This window comes from Cinclus cinclus, chromosome 6, assembly GCF_963662255.1.
Source record: "Cinclus cinclus chromosome 6, bCinCin1.1, whole genome shotgun sequence".
Taxonomy (NCBI): domain Eukaryota; kingdom Metazoa; phylum Chordata; class Aves; order Passeriformes; family Cinclidae; genus Cinclus; species Cinclus cinclus.
Window position 1 is genome coordinate 60,143,437 of NC_085051.1, and position 20,751 is coordinate 60,164,187.

At 43.1% G+C, this 20,751-nt stretch overlaps 1 protein-coding gene across 1 annotated transcript in view; it reads left to right on the forward strand.

Moving 5' to 3' along the window:
* Window positions 1–20,751, forward strand: part of DDHD1 (DDHD domain containing 1) — a 62,997-nt gene that overhangs the window by 35,820 nt on the left and 6,426 nt on the right. The window contains exons 6-10 of the mRNA XM_062495820.1: window positions 3,319–3,425; window positions 3,737–3,843; window positions 13,366–13,628; window positions 15,579–15,654; window positions 19,698–19,847. Coding sequence (XP_062351804.1) covers window positions 3,319–3,425; window positions 3,737–3,843; window positions 13,366–13,628; window positions 15,579–15,654; window positions 19,698–19,847 — 703 coding nt within the window. The remainder of the gene's footprint in view (window positions 1–3,318; window positions 3,426–3,736; window positions 3,844–13,365; window positions 13,629–15,578; window positions 15,655–19,697; window positions 19,848–20,751) is intronic.

The following is a 20,751-nucleotide window of genomic DNA, read 5'->3' on the forward strand; positions in this document are numbered from 1 at the left end:
AGTCCCTTCCAAATGAAACCCTTCTGTGATTTTACAAGTTCAGGATATTGTGGTGGAGGCAGGACCACAGCTGGACAACCTCACCTTCCCTGAGGTGAACCCACATCTGAGTAAAATCAGGTTTGCATTTCCAAAGTTCTGGATAAGGACACAAAGCCAGCCCAGTTTTTAGGAGGGGAGACCTGAAGCTTTTCCCAAAAGGTTTGGCAGAATTGAAAGGCCACGTTGTTTTCCCCAAACTCCTGTTTCTTGCTTTGACTTTTATTTAAAAAAAACTCTCTGAGTCAGTTTGTGAACAGCTTTAATAAAAACTAGACCCTTTCAGGCAGCTCTGTAGTTGTTGTATTTAAAGATTTAGGGATGTCTGGTAGCTGTTCCTCCACAATATTTCCAGCTGCTGCTGATATATAAATAATGTGGATGCTTTTTCCTGCTCTAATAGGACCAGGTTATTTACCATTTCCTTCACTTTCAAGTACTTGTTGCTGTGTAAGATTCTGTCCTTTGTACATACAAATATTTCTATATTTCTGCTGCTTTTAAGCTGAGCAGCTTTAATTTGCTGCTTGGCTAATCTCCTCCTAAACTGAACTGTTTCTGAATTCTTTTTTTGCTGATGTCAAGCTTTAACCCCAGCCTGCAGCTGCAGTGGGATGGAGAGGAGGATTGGGGAAAGGTAAAACCCATGGGTTGACAGGAGAACAGTTTAATAATAGTAATAATAATAATAATAATAATAATAATAATAATAATAATAATAATAATAATGGGGGGGGAAAAATCCAGAAATAAGTCTGGGTTAGCTCCCCTTGCCATGTTCCCCCCCATCTTCTTGTGCAGCTCCTTGTTGGCAGAGCAGGACACACTGAAATCCCTGATTTAGGGTAAACACAACCAAAACAACCAAAATATCAGCATTATTCTCATCCTATATCCAAATCATGCTGTACCAGCTACCAGGAAGGAAATGAACTTTATCCCAGCCAAAACCACCTCTTTCATGCAGAGACAGTGAAGCTGACTTGGCAATACCAAGGAGTTGGAGGCATTTTCCAAGATCTCCTTTATTCTGCTCGCTCAGGGATGACAGGATTGTTCTTGAATTTTATCTTCTTTATAATCTAGAAATTCCATGCTGAAGTTGGACTCTCACATGTCCTGTTGTGGGTGGGGGTGGCAGGGAGGGTTTTGTGCTTGGCAAGGATGGCTCAGCTCAGCCCTTAAATCAACCCTGATTTAAGCAGATCTTCTTGCTGAATTTTTTTTTTTCCTTTATCATGAGAAGGATATTCTGCTTTATTTGAACCTTTGCCATCTCGTTGGACAGGAATCCAGGAGATTAGGAGTGCAATCACATCAGGCTTTTAAAAATAGAGATGCTGAGCAGTTGCATTTCTTGGCTGTTTGCAAAGGCCTGCAGTAACTGCTTTGGAAAAAAAAAAAAAGGATGTAAAGGATGCTGCTTCCCTTTCCCCATTTTTTTCTTCCTTTCCCCCTTTTTTCTTTCCCCCCTTTTTTCCCTTCCCCCATTTTTCCCTTTCCCTTTTTCCTTACTCTCTTTTTTCTTCTCCCTTTTTTTTTTCCCTCTTCCCCCTTTTTTCCTTCTCCTGCTTTTTTTCCCTTCCCTCATTTTTCCCTTTCCCTTTTATCCTTCCCCTCTTTTTTCTTCCCCCTTTTTTTCTCACTTTCCCCTTTTTCCCTTTACCTCCTTTTTTCCTTCCCCACTTTTTTCCTTTTCTCCTCTTGTTCCCCTTCCCCTTTTCTATCCTTTATTCCCCTTCCACCTTTTATTCCTTGCTTCTTTTTTTCCCCTTTCCCCAACTTTTCTTTTGCCCTTTCCCCATTTCACTTCCATTCCCCCTTTTTTTCTTCCCCATTCCTCCTTTTTTTCTTTTCTTTCATCATACAATAAGTTTTCACTGCCTCTCTCAAAAAAAAAAAGAAAATAAAAAAGAGAGAAGAGAAGAAAAGATAATTGTGGAAAATGTTTTGGTTTGTTTTTTTTTCCCAAACCATTGACTTTCAAACCCTTTCCCCATCCTTATCCATACAGGATTTTTGGGTAGTGCAGGAATGCCCAGCAAAAAATGGAGCAGCTGAAGCAGTTCCTGTCCCAGGTGTTGGAAGTGATTTATCCTGAACTGTCTCAGTTCTCCTGGAGCATTATTACATCCAAGGAAAGTGCCTCAGCTCAGGGATTAAACTCACTAAAAAGCATTTGGACAAGTGGAAGTGCAGGTGGATGATTAATGTCATTGTGCCTTTGGTTGTAGAATTAACTAAAAGGAGGTTGCTTTGAAAATAGGGGGAGAAAAGGCACTGAAACACTGAAATAAATAAAAAACTTCATGCTTGGAACTGGGAACCAAGTGCTGGAAACTCAGCACTGGAGTTGGATTTGGTTTGTTGTGCTCATCTTCAAAAATGGGACTCTTTGGGCAAGGATTCAGGTAAAGGAAAGAAAGGAAAATAAAAAATTCCCTGGCTTTGGATGCTGAGTGACATTGATAGAATGCCTGGATATTCAATATTTTGTCTGATTTCCTGGTTTTCCTTTTTTAGTGATGGGTGTTTCACACAACACAAATAAAGTCCTGTTTTTAAAAGAACATAATTTACCATTATTCCCATTTTTTCCCCAAACAACAGAGAGTGTCAGAGATACTTTGGGGTTGAGGTATTTCTTCTCATCCCTTGAGAGAGGTGCAGCCAATGTTCATGTTCAGATATGCTGTAAAAATGAAAAGGCTTTTAAAAGCTTCTCCATCTGCTCCTGCAAGTTAAAACACTCATAAGTGATCCTGTTTCTCACCCTTGGAGCGCTCAAGCTTTCCAATTCAGTATGTAAAATTCAAATAAAATTCTGCTCTTTCAAGCCATATTTATAAGAGTTTTCTTTGTGTTTAAAAGCCTTGTGTTTAAAAGTGAATTGTCTTCTTTCTGCACGGATCAAATGGTTGATTTCAGTGGATTCTAGATTTCAAAGCAGAGGTGAAATTCTTAATTTTCCATTTTCTGATTTTCTAATTCTTTTCTAATCATTACCTTTCACATTCAACCCCAAACCCACCAGAATTAACAGGTTCCTTTGAATTGAATTTAGGTGGATTATGTTAAGCCCATACTGTGATAAATTCAGATTCTTTTGAGCATGCAACGCACAGAATTTTTTCCTTACACGACAGTTTAAGTATTTAATAATAAAAACTCAAAATTGAGGGAATTACATGTTTAGTAGGGATGGAAAAGCAGTAATTCAGGAAATGTGTTGAGCCAAGAGTAGTTCTTTATAGGAAAACATTAATTTCTTTTTTGTAGGATGCGAGACACTGCAAGAAAAGTGGAAGAAAAGTATTTTTCCAATCTTGCAACGCATGTGGAATTCCTTCCAGTGGAGTGGAGATCAAAGCTGACCCTGGATGGAGGTACAGGACTGGGTTATTTTGCTGTTCCAGCAGCTGCAGGCTGCAGAATTCTTTCCAGAACTTTCATCTGTGTTATCTGCTTGTGCCTCGCTTGGATTTTTGTTTGGTTTTGTTTTTACAACTTTGAACCTTTCCATCCCTGGAAGTGTCCAAGGCCAGGCTTGGAGCAGCCTGGGATAGTGGAACTTGTTCTGCCCATGGCAGGGAGTGGAACTGAGTGATCTTTAAGGTCCCTTCCAACCCATACCATTCCATGATTCTATTTTACCATTCTCCTGGGTGTAATTTAAGTCTCTTTTATTTTTTTGCAGACACTGTGGACTCCATCACTCCGGATAAAGTGCGGGGTTTAAGGGACATGCTCAACAGCAGTGCCATGGACATCATGTACTACACCAGTCCTCTTTACAGGGATGAGGTGAGTGTGGAAAACGTGCTTTTATTCACCAGAGCAGGGCAGAGAGGCTGAAAAAATCTGGATTTGGGAATGTCAGGAAAGCTCCCTTCTAAGGAAAACCTGAATAAAGTGTGTTAACACTTTGTAGGCGTGTCATGACCAACCACAGTAATCAGAGTTTTAAGACTGAGAGGGGAAGAAAGCAAAAAGTACAATCCATATCATTTATTTAGAGCAGAAATGTCTAAAATGGTTCTGTATCAACAGCTGGGACTGGGAAGGGGTTCAATATTCTTCTTAATTTTTGCATGTTTAGAGCAGTGGGGGTCCATAGTGCTGAGATTCTTTTTACCTCTGACAAAATCCATGGATATTTGTCACTTCATTTTTGCTGTTTCTGAAGACACATGGGATGACAGCAAAAGGAAACGTGGCCAAGCCAGTCTGAATCCATTTGTGTCCACTTGCCATGCAGGGAAACCAAAATGATCCCCAGTTTCTCAGTTTATTAGGGAGGGGACTGTTTATATCCTGGATGCTCCCATCCTTCCTTGACCCATCTGTGTAGCTGCTAAGTCACCCCATTAATCAGAGGAGAAAAGCCAGGAATATCATCATAAATTACAGTGGCCTGTAAATATTGATAAGCCTTGAATGAATGATAATAATCTGAATAAATGAAGTAGCCCATAAAATATGGACAGTGCTTCACCCCAGTAGCAACCCTTGTGTATCACACTTACTGGAAAAGCCCTGTGGAGCTGCTTTAGGATTAATTTCTGTAGGAGTTTTTGCTTTTTTCTGTTATGTATGGAGTAGTGTTAATCATTTTGCAGCCTTGGTACCCTCAGCATGGTTAGACTGGGGCAAGGTGAGACTTACCTGGGTATTTTGATGCTACCTTTCAGTCAGATTAGGTGTGTTTACATCCTTTAGACTGGCAACACAATTTCCAAACTGAAACCTGTACCTCTCTTCCTGCTCAGTAATGCAGAATTCATTGATCAGGGCTCTCCTCTGCCTCTCAGGTTTCCCTGTCTGTTGGGTACCTGAAGCCAACATGAACTTCTGTGGCAAGTGATGGAAATTCCTCTGGCAGCTTGAAAACAGATATTTTTAAGCTGCATTAGAGGCTTGTCATGACTTATGGACATCTTATGGGAAATGGGTTAGTGAGTAAAGTTCAGATGTGCTGGCCAGCAGTGCATGAAAATTCAGTTCATTGCTCGGTAGAACTGCAGTTTTACAGGTTTGTCACCATCCCCTGGGTGTGAGAACTGACATGGCAGCGTGCTTAGATCTGATTACGAAATACTAGGTTGTTTTTTTTTGTCAAATCAAGTTGATTTCCTTGAAATGTTTGCAACGATACACGCAAGTTAGTCTTCCTTATCCCGTTCAGATTTTTTGTGACGTAACTTTGCAGAGTTTAACACACAAATGGAGAATTCTTCTAGATGGTTTTCCCATCTCCAGAGTGTTTTTCTTGTGGCACTTTGCTCCTTCCAGCTCAGAAATGAGCCTTGTCTTTGAGGATTCACGTGGTGACACATTGCTCAAAATTAATGTCCCTGCTCACTGCTTGATCACCCCAGCACAATTCTTTGTGTACTCTGGGCACTTTCAGTGCTTTCCACCCAGAAATCCTCAAATGGTTGATCTCAAAAGGAGATTATTAAACTTTCCTTTGCCCCTGGGAAATAAATTGAGGAATGTGGTGAGCTCAGCCTAGAGAAGAGTGAGGCTGACATTCAGATGATGGCTCTGAGCAGCCACAAAATCCCAGAATGGTTTGGGTTGGAAAGGATCTGAAAATCCCATCCCATCCCATCCCATCCCATCCCATCCCATCCCATCCCATCCCATCCCATCCCATCCCATCCCACTCCTGCCATGGCAGGGACACCTCCCACTGTCCCAGGCTGCTCCAACCCCAGTGTCCAACCTGGCCTTGGGCACTGCCAGGGACCCAGGGGCAGCCACAGCTGCTCTGGGATTTCCAGCCCAGCCAGGAATTCCCAGTTCCAAATATCCCATCCATCCCTGCCCTCTGCCAGTGGAAGCCATTCCCTGTGTCCTGTCCCTCCATCCCTTGTCCCCAGTCCCTCTCCAGCTCTCCTGGAGCCCCTTCAGGTCCTGGAAGGGGCTCTGAGCTCTCCCTGGATCCTTCTCCTCTCCAGGTGAACATTCCCAGCTCTCCCAGCCTGGCTCCCCAGGACCCCGTTGGCATTTTGGGCTGCGAGCACCCAGGGCACAGTGCTTGCATAGCAATTTTGTTTCCCCTTTTTTTCAATGATTTTTCCCCACACAGAAGTATCACAACTTCTTCTTTAGATCTCCTGAACACTCTTTAGGGTTTGCAATGGCCCCTCTGTCCTGCCAGGGGAAGGAGCCTTGTCCTGTTGGTGTCACAGGAGAGCACAGAGCTGTCCCAGGGGCTCTGGATTGCTCATTTGAGCCCTCCCAGAGCGTGCTGGGTGACCCCCTCTCTGATTTCAGGCATTGTTTCTTGCCCAGTGTGGCAGGAGAATATCCAAAAGGTGCCTCTGACTTGTGGCATGTGATGTGATACCAGACAGGCATTAATTAATAATTCAGCACAGCCCCCTGAACATCCCAGGCTGGTCTCAGACTGCAGCCAGCAGATTCAGCTGGGATGTTTTTGTGGGAGAGAATTGTGCTGTGTCCTCCTCTGTGCCAAATCCCTCCTTGAACATTACCCAGATGTAAGAAAAAGCAATAAATTGATATTCTGATGCACACAGGCCTCTTTCTAAATGAACAGTCATTTCACATTCTGCCCCTGACCTTACTGGTCCATCTGTGGTAATGTAATCTTGGGTTTTAGTGTCCTCAGTGGGTGACTTTGTTTCACATCTGTGTCACTGTAGCTTCATATTTCTTTAATAATGAATGGTTGCAGCAGAGATCCCAAAGACTCATTGTTGCATAGTAAATTCAGAGTTGTCACCTTCCTTATACTGTTAAGTGCCTTTTTTTTTTTTACTGATCTTCCCTGTACTTACTTGCAGGCTAATGGTAATTCTGTAAATTATTGATAAATGTCTTGGCAGAAAATGCCTTTAGTACAGGATAAATGTAATTTACTTCCATCAGTCCAAGATTTCTAAGGATTTAGTGTAAATATTGCACTATAAAAGTGGAGAAACTTCACTGTCCATCCTAGAATTATGGAATATTTTATGCTGGAAGAGACATGAAGGATAATCTCACTCCAGTCCCTGACACAGAACACTAGAACAGGTTGCTCAGAGTCCTGACCTTGGAATGGCTTCATGGTTTGCCCTTATACACATACTTAAAAGGAGAATTAATGACTAACCTCTTGAAATTTGGGACAAGTATTATCTTTTACCAGAGCTGGATTGTTTTGCAATGGAAATACCATTCTCTTGTGCACTCCTTTCAGCAATAAAAGGCACCTGGTTCAGGTGTGTTTGAAAACAAGATGGGAAACAGGAAATTTTAAGCTGAGACTATGTCAGGACTGGTTTTGCATATCCTGTTGAACCTAATAGTGAAGGAGCTGCTTGGCAGAACTTCCATGGCTGGTTTAATTAATTTGATTGCTCTTGACTGTGTTCTCAGCTTTATAAAGTGATTGGTTAGTGGCTCTGCCTGAACCTAAACTTCATCTTGAACACAGTGACTTGTTAGAAATGGGTTAGACTCAGCTTTTCAACAGCAAGAGGGGTCCTGGGAGAGAGACTTAGGCAGATCCACAGATCCTTTTTCTGTATCATCCCTTCCCATCTGTTCCCACAGCCTCAGCTCATTCTGGCCTCTCATCTGTTGTTGTGACACTGCTCTGGCATCCATCAGTGATTCCATCAGGGAATGTGACAGCTCTGTCTCCTGGGGGGTCAGCAGCCTCACCAGCTCTGCTGCCACGTTCTCCTGGGCCACGTGGAGCAAAAACTCCTCATCTTCCCTTTTCCAACCCTTCACAATCCTCCCTTGAGCTGCAGCTCCTCCCTTGGCTTTCAAGAACCCTCTCTCCCCACTCCAGCTGGCTCACACTGCCTGGTGCCTGCTGGCTGAATTTCAAACCAGTTTGCACTTTCTCCTGAAGCTCTCTTGACATTTGGAAAGAGCTGCTTGCAGAACTCACCTCAGATCTCCTTCACATTCTTTTCCTACGAAGCCTGCAGGAACAGCCCTGCTCTTCAGGCTGGAGAGGCTGCAGAGTTCAGATGTCCTTCACTCCCTTTTCCTTAGGTACCTGTCTCTTGTTTTGTTTTTCATGGGCTTCACACTGTTCATGCCAACAGGATCCTGGAGAAAGGAGCAGCACTCAAGTTCAGTGTTACTGCTGTGCTCAGGTGGCAGCAGGGGTTTTCTGCTCCTTGTTTTCTTGGGAAAAAAAAAAAAAAAACAAACTCATTTCCTGGATATTGAGAGGGAAATGTCATTTTATACACTGGTAGTTTTGAGTGTGCACTGAAAAGCCTCTTCAACCACAGTGAACTGCCCACAAAATGGATCAGGGGATGGAGTTCTGGATCTCCTTGGTGTGGGTCCAGGGGGTGTTTGTCCACATACAAATCCCCACTTCCTTATGCTTTGCCAGGAATATGCTATCAATGCTTACTTATGCTGTCTTAAAACAGTCTTCAAGGCTGCTTTTCCTCAGAGGAGGGTGAACAGCTGTTTGGGGTGCTGGAATGCAGAGGTTGAACAGATATTTGGGATGCTGGTGCTGGAATGCAGAGGTTGAACAGATTTTTGGAATGCTGATTCTGGAATTTAGAGGTTGAACAGCAGTTTGGGGTGCTGGAATTTAGAGGTTGAACAGATATTTGTGGTGCTGGAATTTAGAGGTTGAATAGCTGTTTGGGATGCTGGAATTTAGAGGTTGAACAGATATTTGGGGTGCTGGAATTTAGAGGTTGAACAGATATTTGTGGTGCTGGAATTTAGAGGTTGAACAGCAGTTTGGAGTGCTGGAATTTGGAGGTTTGGATTTTTCCAGGCCAGCACAGGATGCTGTTAATGCTCTGCACAAAAGGGCAACAGCTCTGGATGTCTCTCTCACTCCTACCCTGATTCCTTGTTCCCATCATGATCCAGCAGCTCAGGCTTGCCCTGCACCCAGGAGGTGATAAAAGACATGATTCTGCTGCCCTTTTTATCAGTGTTCTTCAGCCTGAGGTGACAGGGATGTGTCACCTGACTCAGACTCCCATCTTTTTACAAAACCCAGGCCTGTGCCACCAGGATTCCTGAATGGATGGGATAGGCTGTTATTTTTTGACTTCTTGGAAGCCGTGTGCCAGACTGGCACATAGCTGGGAAAGCAAAGGGCATTTTTAGCCTCCTCAAGTCCAGCCTCCTACTCTTTGGTCAGCACTCTGGTTTTTGGCTTCCCTCTGGAATTGCATGGCCCTCAAGCCAACTCCCTGTGAATGTGCAGAAAGATCATTCCTTTCTCTGCCTTTAATTTGGTTTCTGAAGGGCAGAGAGCTTTTAACCTCAGTTAGTCTGAATATGAGCTGCTGCCTTCTGAGCAACTTGATCCTGCAGGCTTGAGTTTCCTGCAAGGAGGATTTATTGGCAAAACTTCAGCTGATAAAGTGAGATGATAATCCCAGGATGGTTTGGGTTGGAAGGAACCTCAAAGCCCATCTCATTCCACCCTATGCCATGGGCAGGGACACTTTCCACTGTCCCAGGTTGCTCCAAGCCCCAATGTCCAACCTGGCCTTGGGCACTTCCAGGGATCCAGGGGCAGCCACAGAAAATCTGGGCACCCTGTGCCAGGGCCTCTCCACCCTCCCAGCCAAAAATTCCTCCCCAATATCCCTTCTATATTCCCTTCTATCAATGGGAAGCCATTCCCACCCTTGTCCTGTCACTCCAGAGCCTTTCTTTGAAATATCTCAGTGTCCTCAGACTGATGCTAAATGGGAGGAGGATGGGATTTGATACAGCTTTTCTGGAAGAAATGGGAATTATTCCCTTTGTTCCAGTGTTTGGTCTGCTCAGAAACGGGCAGGTAGAGGTGCTGCATTCCCCTGGTCCCTCTGGAAGAGCTGGGGGTGATGGAGCAGAGCAGCTGACAGGGAAAAACATCAACTCAGTTGACTGCTGCCTCATTGATTCTTTTGTGAGGTATTTGAGCTTGTTGAGTCTGTGGGAGAAACCTTAGGAGGTGGGCAGAAACCCTTAAAATGTACGGGGCAGAAACTCAAGGAATCTCTAGGCATTTTGTAAGGAAAGCCCTGTGGAGACCTGGGATGGGGAAACAGCTCCCAGTGTCCCCAAAATGAGCTGGGAACTGAGAGGGAGGGTGGAAGAGGGGAGTTGGAAACAGAGAGAGGATGCTGGTCATGCTGCATTCCACTATTCCCACCATTCCTGGGATTTTTTGGGTAATTCCTGCTCCTCTGTTTTCAGGAAGGACCAACAGGTGATTCCCAAGCACATCATAGATCCCATGGACCAGCAGGTGCTGAGGTTTGGGGCTGGCAGGAACAGCAGGGAAACCAGTGGGAAAAGGGGTGATTTCAGCAGGAATTCCTTGGATGGAGGTGCAGAGAGAGCAGGAGAAGCTGTCAGCAAGCTCAGGATAAGGCACCCATTACCTATAACCCAACCATGGGATGCAGACATGGAGCAGCCACTTGGATGTCCTGGGTTTGGGAGGCTGAGGAGGGAGTTGTTGTTTTGTTATTTTTAATTAAGACCCTTTAGAGGGAGTAGAAAGAAAAGCTGTGCATAAAAAGATCAGCTCTTAAAAATTTTATTGTAGTGATGCCATTTAGGAGAGAAAATTTGGTAGGCAGATATATTTTTCATGTTTAAATCCAACTAAAAAATTCACTGATTTCAGGCAATGCAAAGCTACTTAGTGGTTTTAGAAGTATTTTTATATGGATTGTTAGGAAATATCAAGCTGTAAGTAGAAAATATTAGAAAGCAGTTTATGTTGCATTTACTGGACTAAAACCCTGTTCAAACCAAACTTCTCTTTCACAAGTTGGAATATTTTATGAAGACAAAAAAGCAAATCAGGATTAAATGACAGAATGACTTGGACTAGAAGGGGAAAACATCCAGTTTCATCCCCCACCCAATAAATATTACCTTAACTTCATATACTGCTTAACAAAACGGGTTTTTAGCTTGGATTTAAATGAATATTCGTTTTCTTTTTGGTTCCTTTTGTTTTTCTCCTTTTTTTTTTTCCTTACTCTGCACCACAAAGGTTCAGTTTCTAATCTTAGGACTGGCACAGGACTGTTGGCAGGACACCAACATGCATAAGTGCTCACTGCAGGTGGAGGGCTCCTGGTTTTGGCAGAGCAGCAAACCAGACCATTCCCAGTACCTGGAAATCTGGAGCCTTTCCCACAGCAGACCTTCCACTCCACAATTACCTTAGGGATTTGGAGTTTAGGAATGATCTCCATCAGATGATTTGGTTGAATTCAGTGCTTGGGCTCTGTTCTGCAAAATTGCAAATGTGGAAATCCATGAACCATTTCTTTGTTGTGTCCACGTTTGTGCCTGACATTCCAGTAACAGCAAGGTTTTAAGGAGGAGGACGATTAAAAACAGGGCTGGACTCAGTGTCCAACCAGGATTTTCCAAGAATATTCTGTTTTATGCCCTCATATTTCAAGACCAGATCTTTATAGTGGAAATGCCATGATGCCAGAAGATTATTTACCCATTCCAGGCAGGATCCTCCAAACACTTTGATTTCAACTGATTCTTGCTATGTCGTTCTGGGTTTTAATCAAAACCTTTTTAAACTGAGAAAACACCAGCCAGCCACAGCACATCCTGATTGACATTTTCAGCTCCAGCTCTTGCTGAAACCTCTGCCTGTTCATATGGGAAAGTTTGTGCCCACAGTCTGTGTAGACCCAAATGGAAGAAGAGGCAGCATTACAGTCAAAAATACTTGAAAATGGGTGTTCTGATACTCTTCTCTCCAAGCTGCTGCAAGGCTCTGTTAATCATTTCACAGTGCTTCAGGCAGAGTGTTTGTTGTGTGGATTCTCACTCAGTAAAATGTGTATCAAACACTGGCACTTCTGGTGCCATTCATATTTATATTTGGTAATGACTCAGGCTCTTGAAAAATCACGTTGAAATTATATGTTCCATGGCTTTAATTTCCCGTTGCTAACAAGGGAATGATTTGCACTGTCTTGTTTGTCCTCCTCCCTGCCACAGCCTGGAATTGCTGTTTCCATGCTGGGATTCACAGGCAAAACTGCTTTTCTTTTTTTTCTTTCTTTTTTATTTGTTTTTCTGGGTTGTTTCTTTTTTTTTTTTTTTCTTTTTTTTTCTTTTTTTTTTTTTTTTTTTTTGCATTGGCCAGTTCCCAAACCTCATAATTTCCAGTGTTTCTCTCTAAAATACTTTCTGGGAAGCTGTACCTTTTTATCCTACAGTGTAGGGTTTGGAGCAGATAAGCTTCGCAGAGACTGCATGAACATAGGACCAACATTTATTTATTTATTGCTGTAGCACTATAGGATTAGTCTGTGATGTTTAAGAACCATGTTTCACCCTTGCTTTTCCCCAGAGATCCTTCCTGGAAACCTATAACCAGAAAATTGCTTTTTTTAAGCACTGTTTGTATCAAATACTCAAATTCTGTCTCTTTTTTGCCTTTTTTCCTCCTGTATCATCCTCTTACATGAGACGAGGCTTTTTATTTTATGGCAGCATAATTTCATTCTGATTCCTTAGGAATTAATTCCAGCAGGTGCAGGTGTAGGAAGGGAAGGAGGACAAGAAGCTGCCTCTCCTTTCAGCCAGGCACTGGGGAGGAGAATGAAAGGCTTGATGAGTTCAAGCCTGCTTTACTGACACCCAAAAGCAATTTGAGGATATTTTCCCAGAACCCATCCAGGCTCTCACTGCAGTGTGAGCACATCCATTTTAGGGGATTTCTCTCTTCCCAGTCCCCAGCTGCTCTCAGTGACAGAGGGAGAAGGGGCTGTGAGCTGTTAGTAGGGTGATGCCAAGGTTATGGCAGAGATGTGAGTTGATACCAGTTGAGCTCAGGCTGCTTCCATCCTCCTTAAATTAAAAAAAAAGGAGCTGTACCTCTTGATGCAAGAGGAATGCTCGATGCACTGCTGCAGAAAATGGAAGAGAATCCAGCAAGAAGGGAAATAAATACCAACAACTGTGCCAAAAATCACTGTTGTGCCAGTGAAAACCAGGTGTTGCTCACCTTGGAGGGTGCTGTTCAATACTTCAAGCCCAGCTGCCATTTATTGAGGTGTTTATTGCAATCTGATGCCTTGGGCTGTGCAGTGCAGCTGTTTTAGGGTCACCACATGTCCTGTGTGGTGGCTGCTGGTGGCTCTGGAGGGGAGGGATGAACCTCTGGAGTCGGTGGCCATCAGCCAGGCGGCTGCTGCTGGCCATGGCATGGAGCTCATCTTCCCAGCCTGACTGAACAGGAACAGGTCAGCGTGGGGTGGGACCATTCCTGAACATCAGCTGGAGCACCAAGATGCTGGTACTGAACCCTCTGTCCTCACCCTCTTGCCCCAGCTGGTGAAGGGGCTGCAGCAGGAGCTGAACCGCCTCTACTCGCTCTTCTGCTCCCGGAATCCGGAGTTTGAGGAGAAGGGAGGCAAGGTCTCCATCGTGTCCCACTCCCTGGGCTGTGTCATCACCTATGACATCATGACTGGCTGGAATCCAGTCAGGCTCTACGAGCAGCTGCTGCAGAAGGAGGAGGAGGAGCTGGAGGAGGGTTGGATGAGCTACGAGGAGCGGAGTTTGCTGGAGGAGCTGTACATAACCAAACAAAGGTAATGCACATAACCAAACAAAGGTAATGTACATAACCAAACAAAGGTAATGTACAGAACCAAACCAAGATAGTGTACATAACCAAACAAAGGTAATGTACAGAACCAAACAAAGGTAATGCACATAACCAAACAAAGGTAATGTACATAACCAAACAAAGGTAATGTACAGAACCAAACCAAGATAGTGTACATAACCAAACAAAGGTAATGCACATAACCAAACAAAGGTAGTGTACATAACCAAACAAAGATAGTGTACATAACCAAACAAAGGTAATGCACATAACCAAACAAAGGTAGTGTACATAACCAAACAAAGGTAATGTACAGAACCAAACAAAGGTAATGCACATAACCAAACAAAGGTAATGTACATAACCAAACAAAGATAGTGTACATAACCAAACAAAGGTAATATACATAACCAAACAAAGGTAATGCACATAACCAAACAAAGGTAATGTACATAACCAAACAAAGATAGTGTACATAACCAAACAAAGGTAATGTACATAACCAAACAAAGGTAATGTACAGAACTAAACAAAGGTAATGTACAGAACCAAACAAAGTAGTGCACGTAACCAAATCCCCTGCCAGGGGTCAGAGGAGATTACCACATCCCTGGATAACACCCTCTGGGTGTTGCCAGAACCCACCAGGGCTGTTAGCTTTGGTGCCTGCTGTTCTGCTGGGGCTGGGTGGTAAATGCTAAACACAGCACAGGGTGGGCACAGGGAGCTCTGAATGCACACAGACTCATGGAATGGTTTGGGTTGGAAAGGACCTTCAAGATAATCCAGTTCCAACCCCCTGCCACGGGCAGGGACACCTTCCACTATCCCAGGGTGCTCCCAATCTCATCCAACCTGGGCTTGGACACTGCCAGGGTTGGGGATATTGTGGTGCAGTGAGACACCCATTAGAAAATCTAAAATTAGCAACTTCAGTCACTCAAGTGGGACGTGACAAATCACGAATCACAAGTTTTTGGTTCCTTCCTGAAACCAATCTGAGTATTGGTGGTACTTGGGAGGCATGAATATAGCAGCCCTGCTGTGGTGGGAATCAGGATGTGTCACACCAGGGAGGGGTGCAGGATGTCTCTGTCAGCTGCAGGCCTGGACTAAGTGCAGGATTTCTGAGAAAAGGGAAGTTTAGAAACCTAATGAAGTGTTGCAGTGATAAGATGACCCTTCAGGCATATCACAAACATATAATCGGGGAGAAATGGCCATTTTCACACTCGTGCTCCAGCTCCTTAGGCATCCTCTAAAGTGCTTCCACAGAAATTCCAAGTATCATTTGACACTGGCACTTCTGCACGGAAAGAGTGGCTCTCCCTTCTGTGAGCAGTTCAGTGTGAAATGGTGGAAAATAGACTCCTGACATCCTGTAACCTCTGGAATTCACTGGGACTGGGAACAGTTTTACCCACACATATGTGTGCTTTGTATTGTAGCTGCTCTTTTAATTCAGGCCAACTAGAAAAGCAGGTGAACAACCTTTTTTCATGGGAGTTGAAAGTGAAGGACACTATCCTTCAGAAATTCCACCTCCATACAGAGCTCCATAGTGCCCAGACCATTTACTGTGGCTTTGTTGTTGTTTGGGGGGTTTAAAAGAAAATAAAGCAGGTGATTTGGGTGCAGAATCACCAAGGAAACAGCAGGTGAGTCAGCTAGTCTTGAGGAAGGAGGGTGGGCAGATGGTTGGGGTGGTGAACAGGGGAATTGTCATGTCTTGATTGATTCCTTCTGTGGCCAGAGAAACAGGATTTGACAGGCATTGATTCTTAATGAGTTGAGCTGCTGCAGGAAATACTGACACCATCACTCTCTCTTCCCAGCAGACAAAACTCTTGGACCCCACAGGAATGCCTGTTTGGATCAGAGAGGTTAAAGATGCATTTTTTTATTGGATCTCAGAAAGATCTCTATTTTCTAGGTTGAGAGAGATAGAAGAGAGGTTACATGAGTTAAAGGCATCTACCATATCAAAACCACCTGTCTTAAAATTTAAGGTATGTATGTTTAAGAGGTTTCTACTGAATTTTCTGCTTGCTATAAAAATACACCTGCAGTGTGAGTCCTTCTGCTTACTTTTATTTTTTCCCATGTCCCCAGACATGATTTTGGCAGAATAATTTGGATGTTGGATGAAGTGTGTGTACATACATGTAAAAATGTTGCTGTGTTCATAGGTTATTGTTGTTTATTGCAATTCTGTATTTGTAATAAATTTTGAGCATCCTGGTGTAGTGTGAGATGTCCCTGCCCATGGCAGGGGGTTGGAATGAGCTGAGCTTTAAGGTCCCTTCCAACCCAGACCATTCTGGGAGTCTGTTATATATGTTTATATGAAATTATATGTAAATATATAGATTGTAAATATATTTAATACATAAGCCTAGTTGTTATACACACACACAGAATTCTGTGGGAAGGTAAAAACCATTTGGCAGATTACATCAATCACATATTTTAAACAGTTTCACTTCTACTCCATTGAATAATCCATCTTCCTTGGGGATTCCTTCTAGCATGTCACATCTCTGAGCAAATCTGATTGAATTTCCTCCAGGAGTGGGTTTTCCTTCCAAATTATTCTGCTCTGACAGCTAGCACACTTTCAATCTCATGAAGCAGATTGCTTGCTAATCAGCTGTGCAAATTGCTAGAATTCCTTATCTTTGGGAAGAGGCATTTCCCAGCTCTTGGGTGGGATGTGCAACACTTTCTAGTTGCTCAACTCCATCCTGAAGCATTAAACTATAAAAATGTGACATGATAGATGAGAATAAAATGGATTATTGTTTCTTAACTCACCATTTTTCTTTCCTTATGAGTTCAGAAGGGCTCCTGGAAGCCAAGGTCAATGCTGAGCCATAAAAAAAGAGGAAACCAGCTATAATTCATGTTGTCACGGCCTTCTCCTTTTCATCACTGCTTGAAAGCATGTGTCAGGCTATTATCTCTGCCATCAAGGAAGCTGGAGTCAGGCTGGTCCTCCCCCAGCTCTGGGAAAGATTATTCTTCACTCATTTTAAACTGAAGGGTTTTTGGACAATTGCTTTTTAGATGGAGAGGAGAAAAGTGGAAAGAAACTTTAGCTAAAGACTTAGGTAGATAAACTTTATCTACCAAAATAGATGGGATAGATCTGTCATCTTTAGGTGACATTTCCAATGCAGTTCATCCTTTTTCTTGCCCTTACTGACAGGGAGATGTTTTGTTTCTGTGAAGCCTCACGCTGGTGACTCCCATGGCTTGAGACAGAGCTCCAGGGAGAGAAGCTCTTCATGGAAATGATGGCAAGGGAGGATTGAGGATTTCAGCAGGGTGGCTGAAGTAGGATTGCTCATCAGCAGACCAGTCCAGCTCACTGAGGGTGACTGGTTTGTTGAAAGAGAACAGCCTTGCTCAGAAACCAACCACCCACCTTTGGCTTTTCATATCAGCTCTTCCATGGGCTGAAAAAAAATTAGGGTTCCCAGGATGGGACAGAGTCACTGGTGCTACATGAAGAAGAGTTGAGCTTGATGTTGAGCAAGCACAAAGGTTGCTTTTGGCAAGACAAATACAACAGCTTGCTTGGCTCGTGCTTAATATTAGAGGAAATGAAATTATTGACTCCATGGGGAGGAAAAACCCCACAAAACATGAAGATATGGGGTATGTTGTATTCTAACAAAATACTGGACAAGCCACCAGAATGGGAACTTGAGGGGGAGGGATCTTTATCTTTCTTCCTCTGCTTCTCCTCACATGGGATAATGGAATTATTACCTGCTAGACCAATAGGAGCTGTGGGGGTTAAAAGCAGAGCCAACACCCCATTGTAAATTTAAGATTTGGAATCACAGCCCTCTCCCCACCAGCCTTGGAAGAGGAGTTGGAGTTCAAGGATGAGGGGCTGAAGAAGATGGGGGCATGGGGAATAGTGTGACACCAACCCCTTCACACCTCTGGTGTGTGAAAATAGGAAATTTTTTATTGTAGGATGATTTTTTGGTCAGGGAAAGAAGAGAGCAGGATGTACCTCAGTTTCTCCTTAGGACTGACATGGAAATCCATTTAAATCTGGCCTTGCAATGTCCTGGCCCAAAAGACTTCAGGGTTGCTCAGCACCTCTCACTCAGCCAAGGCTGCAGAAGCTCTTCTGCAGGAAGGTCCAGCCTGCACCTCACGTTCCTTTGTGCCCAGCACAAAAGGGCTCTGCTGCCTCACTTCTGTTGACTCATTCAGCTTTTCTTTCTTTTTTTTTTTTTTTCACTTAATTATGAAAATACTGCAGTGCTAAGTTGAATGGATGACTACTTGGCTCAGCTTCTGCTTAAAATACAAAAAAATTCATTAAGTCTTGTGTTTATGAATCATAACCAGGAGAGGAGTGCTGCTCTCAAAGGTCATTTTATAAACATGTCTCCTGTGTTGTTGAACATTTACAGGAAAATGCCCCACTCCTGATTCCAGGAGAAACGCCAAAATTTACAAATATTTTCTAGATAGAGTTTGATCTTGTATTCCTGGTAGATTTTATAATACAGCAGCCTTGATTTTCAGCCACCTTACAACAGCACTGACAGTCTAATTAAAAGGTTTGGGGTTTAGAATCATAGAATTAAGGTTGGAAAAGACCTGTCCATCATTAAACCACATCCCCAAGTGCCAATCCACATTAAATCCCTGCAGGGAAGGGGACTCCAGCACTTTATCAATAGAAATGATGGGACAGCAGTGGGACAAAAGCCACACCCTGTGTAACCACTGAAACCAGTTACCCTCTGAGGCTTTTCCCACTCTGCTTTGAGTGTCCTGGGCTAAGGGCAAGGTGCCAGGCACTGTCTGATTCTTCCCTAAAGCAGAAAAAACATAATTGTGCCTTTCAGATTCTTGACAGGGAAATACCAGGTGGACAGGGTTAGGGGTTGCTTATTAAATTTAAAGGATTGCACTGGGAATGTCTCTTTCTGTTGTGTTTGAAGATGAAAAAGCTTTTTGTCCAAGCTGACAAAATACAAAATCTGTGTAAAACTTGGGCTGAAGAAAGGAAAGGAGCTTTGCAGCAATTGACAATTTTAATGCAATATCCATGCTGAAGGTCTAGTTTTTCCTTTTTCCATCAAGCTGGGACTTCTTTTGGAAGGAAGAGATGTGGTAGCAGTGCCAAGACAGAGGAGTAGGAATGTTCTGTGCAGCACTGGAATCCAAGAGATGAAAAGGGCCATTATTCCTCATTCCATGTACTGACATACAGGGAAAGCACATGGCATTCCAAGGATCCTCCACATGCATTTAGCAGGAGTTCAGCAATTTCTCTTGCTGGCTGAGCATCTGACGATGGTAAAATTAAATTTTCAAGTAAGGAAATAAAGTCTGAAAGGTGATTTTGACTTAGGGAAATGTCTTTTTCCAACGAGTTTTCCATTTGATGGTTTTAGGAGGCGATGTCTGAGGGTTGGTAGTGTGGGGTCAGTGTTGAATGCTGACCTCAGGTTGGTTGTAATGACCACAGAATGCAGGTTCAGTGATTTCTCAGATGTGGCAGCTCAGATTCACTCAGTTGGTGTTGGCTTCAGGGCTTGGGAGCGAGGTCACAGCAGATTTGGGTGACATCAGAGTGTCTCAGTGGGCTGTGGCTGCTCCTGGAACATGGTGGCACTGGTGGCAAGCACAATTCTGTTCACTTAACAGCAGCTGTGTGTAGCAAGAAAATCATGGAGAACTTGGTCAGGATAAGAATGAGAAGGTCTGGCAGGTTTGGGAAAATCGGGAGATATCAGACTCATTTCTTTAGTGTCTCCCAAACTCTTCTTGCTCCATCCTTTCCAGCCCTGGTAGACCTCTCTGAGTTCAAATATCCAACTTGATTTTTGGTTTTAGCACCCCAACATGCAGCCAAGGGCAGTTTAATTTATTGATGTCGTGGTGTTCTTCCTTGTTTGAACCCACCAAGACTTTGAGTCCTCCCCCGTTAAAATCAGGTGGAGAGAAAAACCAAATCCAGCCGTGTTAGGAAGCATTATTTCCATCCTCATTTAACATGGATGAAATCTCTCCCCAGGTTGAGAATTTCTTCTGTATGGGATCCCCACTGGCAGTGTTCCTGGCCTTACGTGGGATCCGTCCTGGAACCAGTGGCAGCCAGGACCACATCCTGCCCAGAGCAATTTGTAACAGGTTATTAAACATCTTCCACCCAACAGATCCAGTGGTGAGTCTTTAATTGCAGCCTCAAGCTTTTACCCTGCCTGTTTTTAAGCTCTGGGATAGTGTGGGATCTTCAAAGTGTGTGAGTCAACACGAGTGTGTTCCAGCAGAGGATTATTTGTTAATGGTTGTTATTCAATGGCTTGGGGTTTGGAACTGTAGAATTACATTTCCTACAAAAAGTTGCTGTAAATAACATGCATTTTGCTTCTCTTTTCATAGTAATAAGCATAAGATTTGGGATTATTCTGATTTTTTTTTTCTAAATAACTATTTCTTCTTCAGACAAGGATTTTGTGTTTAACTTCCTGACTTCCATTAAATATCATCTGTCCAAAGATGTTAAAAAAGGCTTCACAAGCAGTTTACAAGATAATATAGAAAAGCAAAGACTGGGGTTGTTTTCCCAAAGGATCCTAAAAGTAAAAGTTTGTTGATAGCATTTGGGAAAGGATTGTTGGTGTAGCTTTGCCTTTTCCTTATTCCACAGCAGCCAGTGCTGGCTTTTACCAAATCATGTTCTGAACCTTTGATCTGCATCCCCTTGGTAACTTCTCTGATGCAAATTTGATTTAGAATTTCATGTAGAACAGCAGTTTGGGGATACTTTGTTATTTAAAGTAGCTGAATTTAAATATATTCCAAACATGGTCACGTTCAGCTCCAGCTACTCCAGAATTTTCCTGGATTATTAGGGACAATTGGTTCCACTCTGCAAATAGTAATTTAGTTTTGAAATAAAAAAGTGCAGGATGCTTTTCTACATCTAAGTGGACAAAGAGAAATAAATAAGCAATATGAAAATATTTTTAAAATAAACATAACTCATGGTTTGCACAGGGATCAACAAAGGGCCATAAAACAAAATGTTTACACAACCAATTCCTCTTTATTGTGTTAGAATCAGT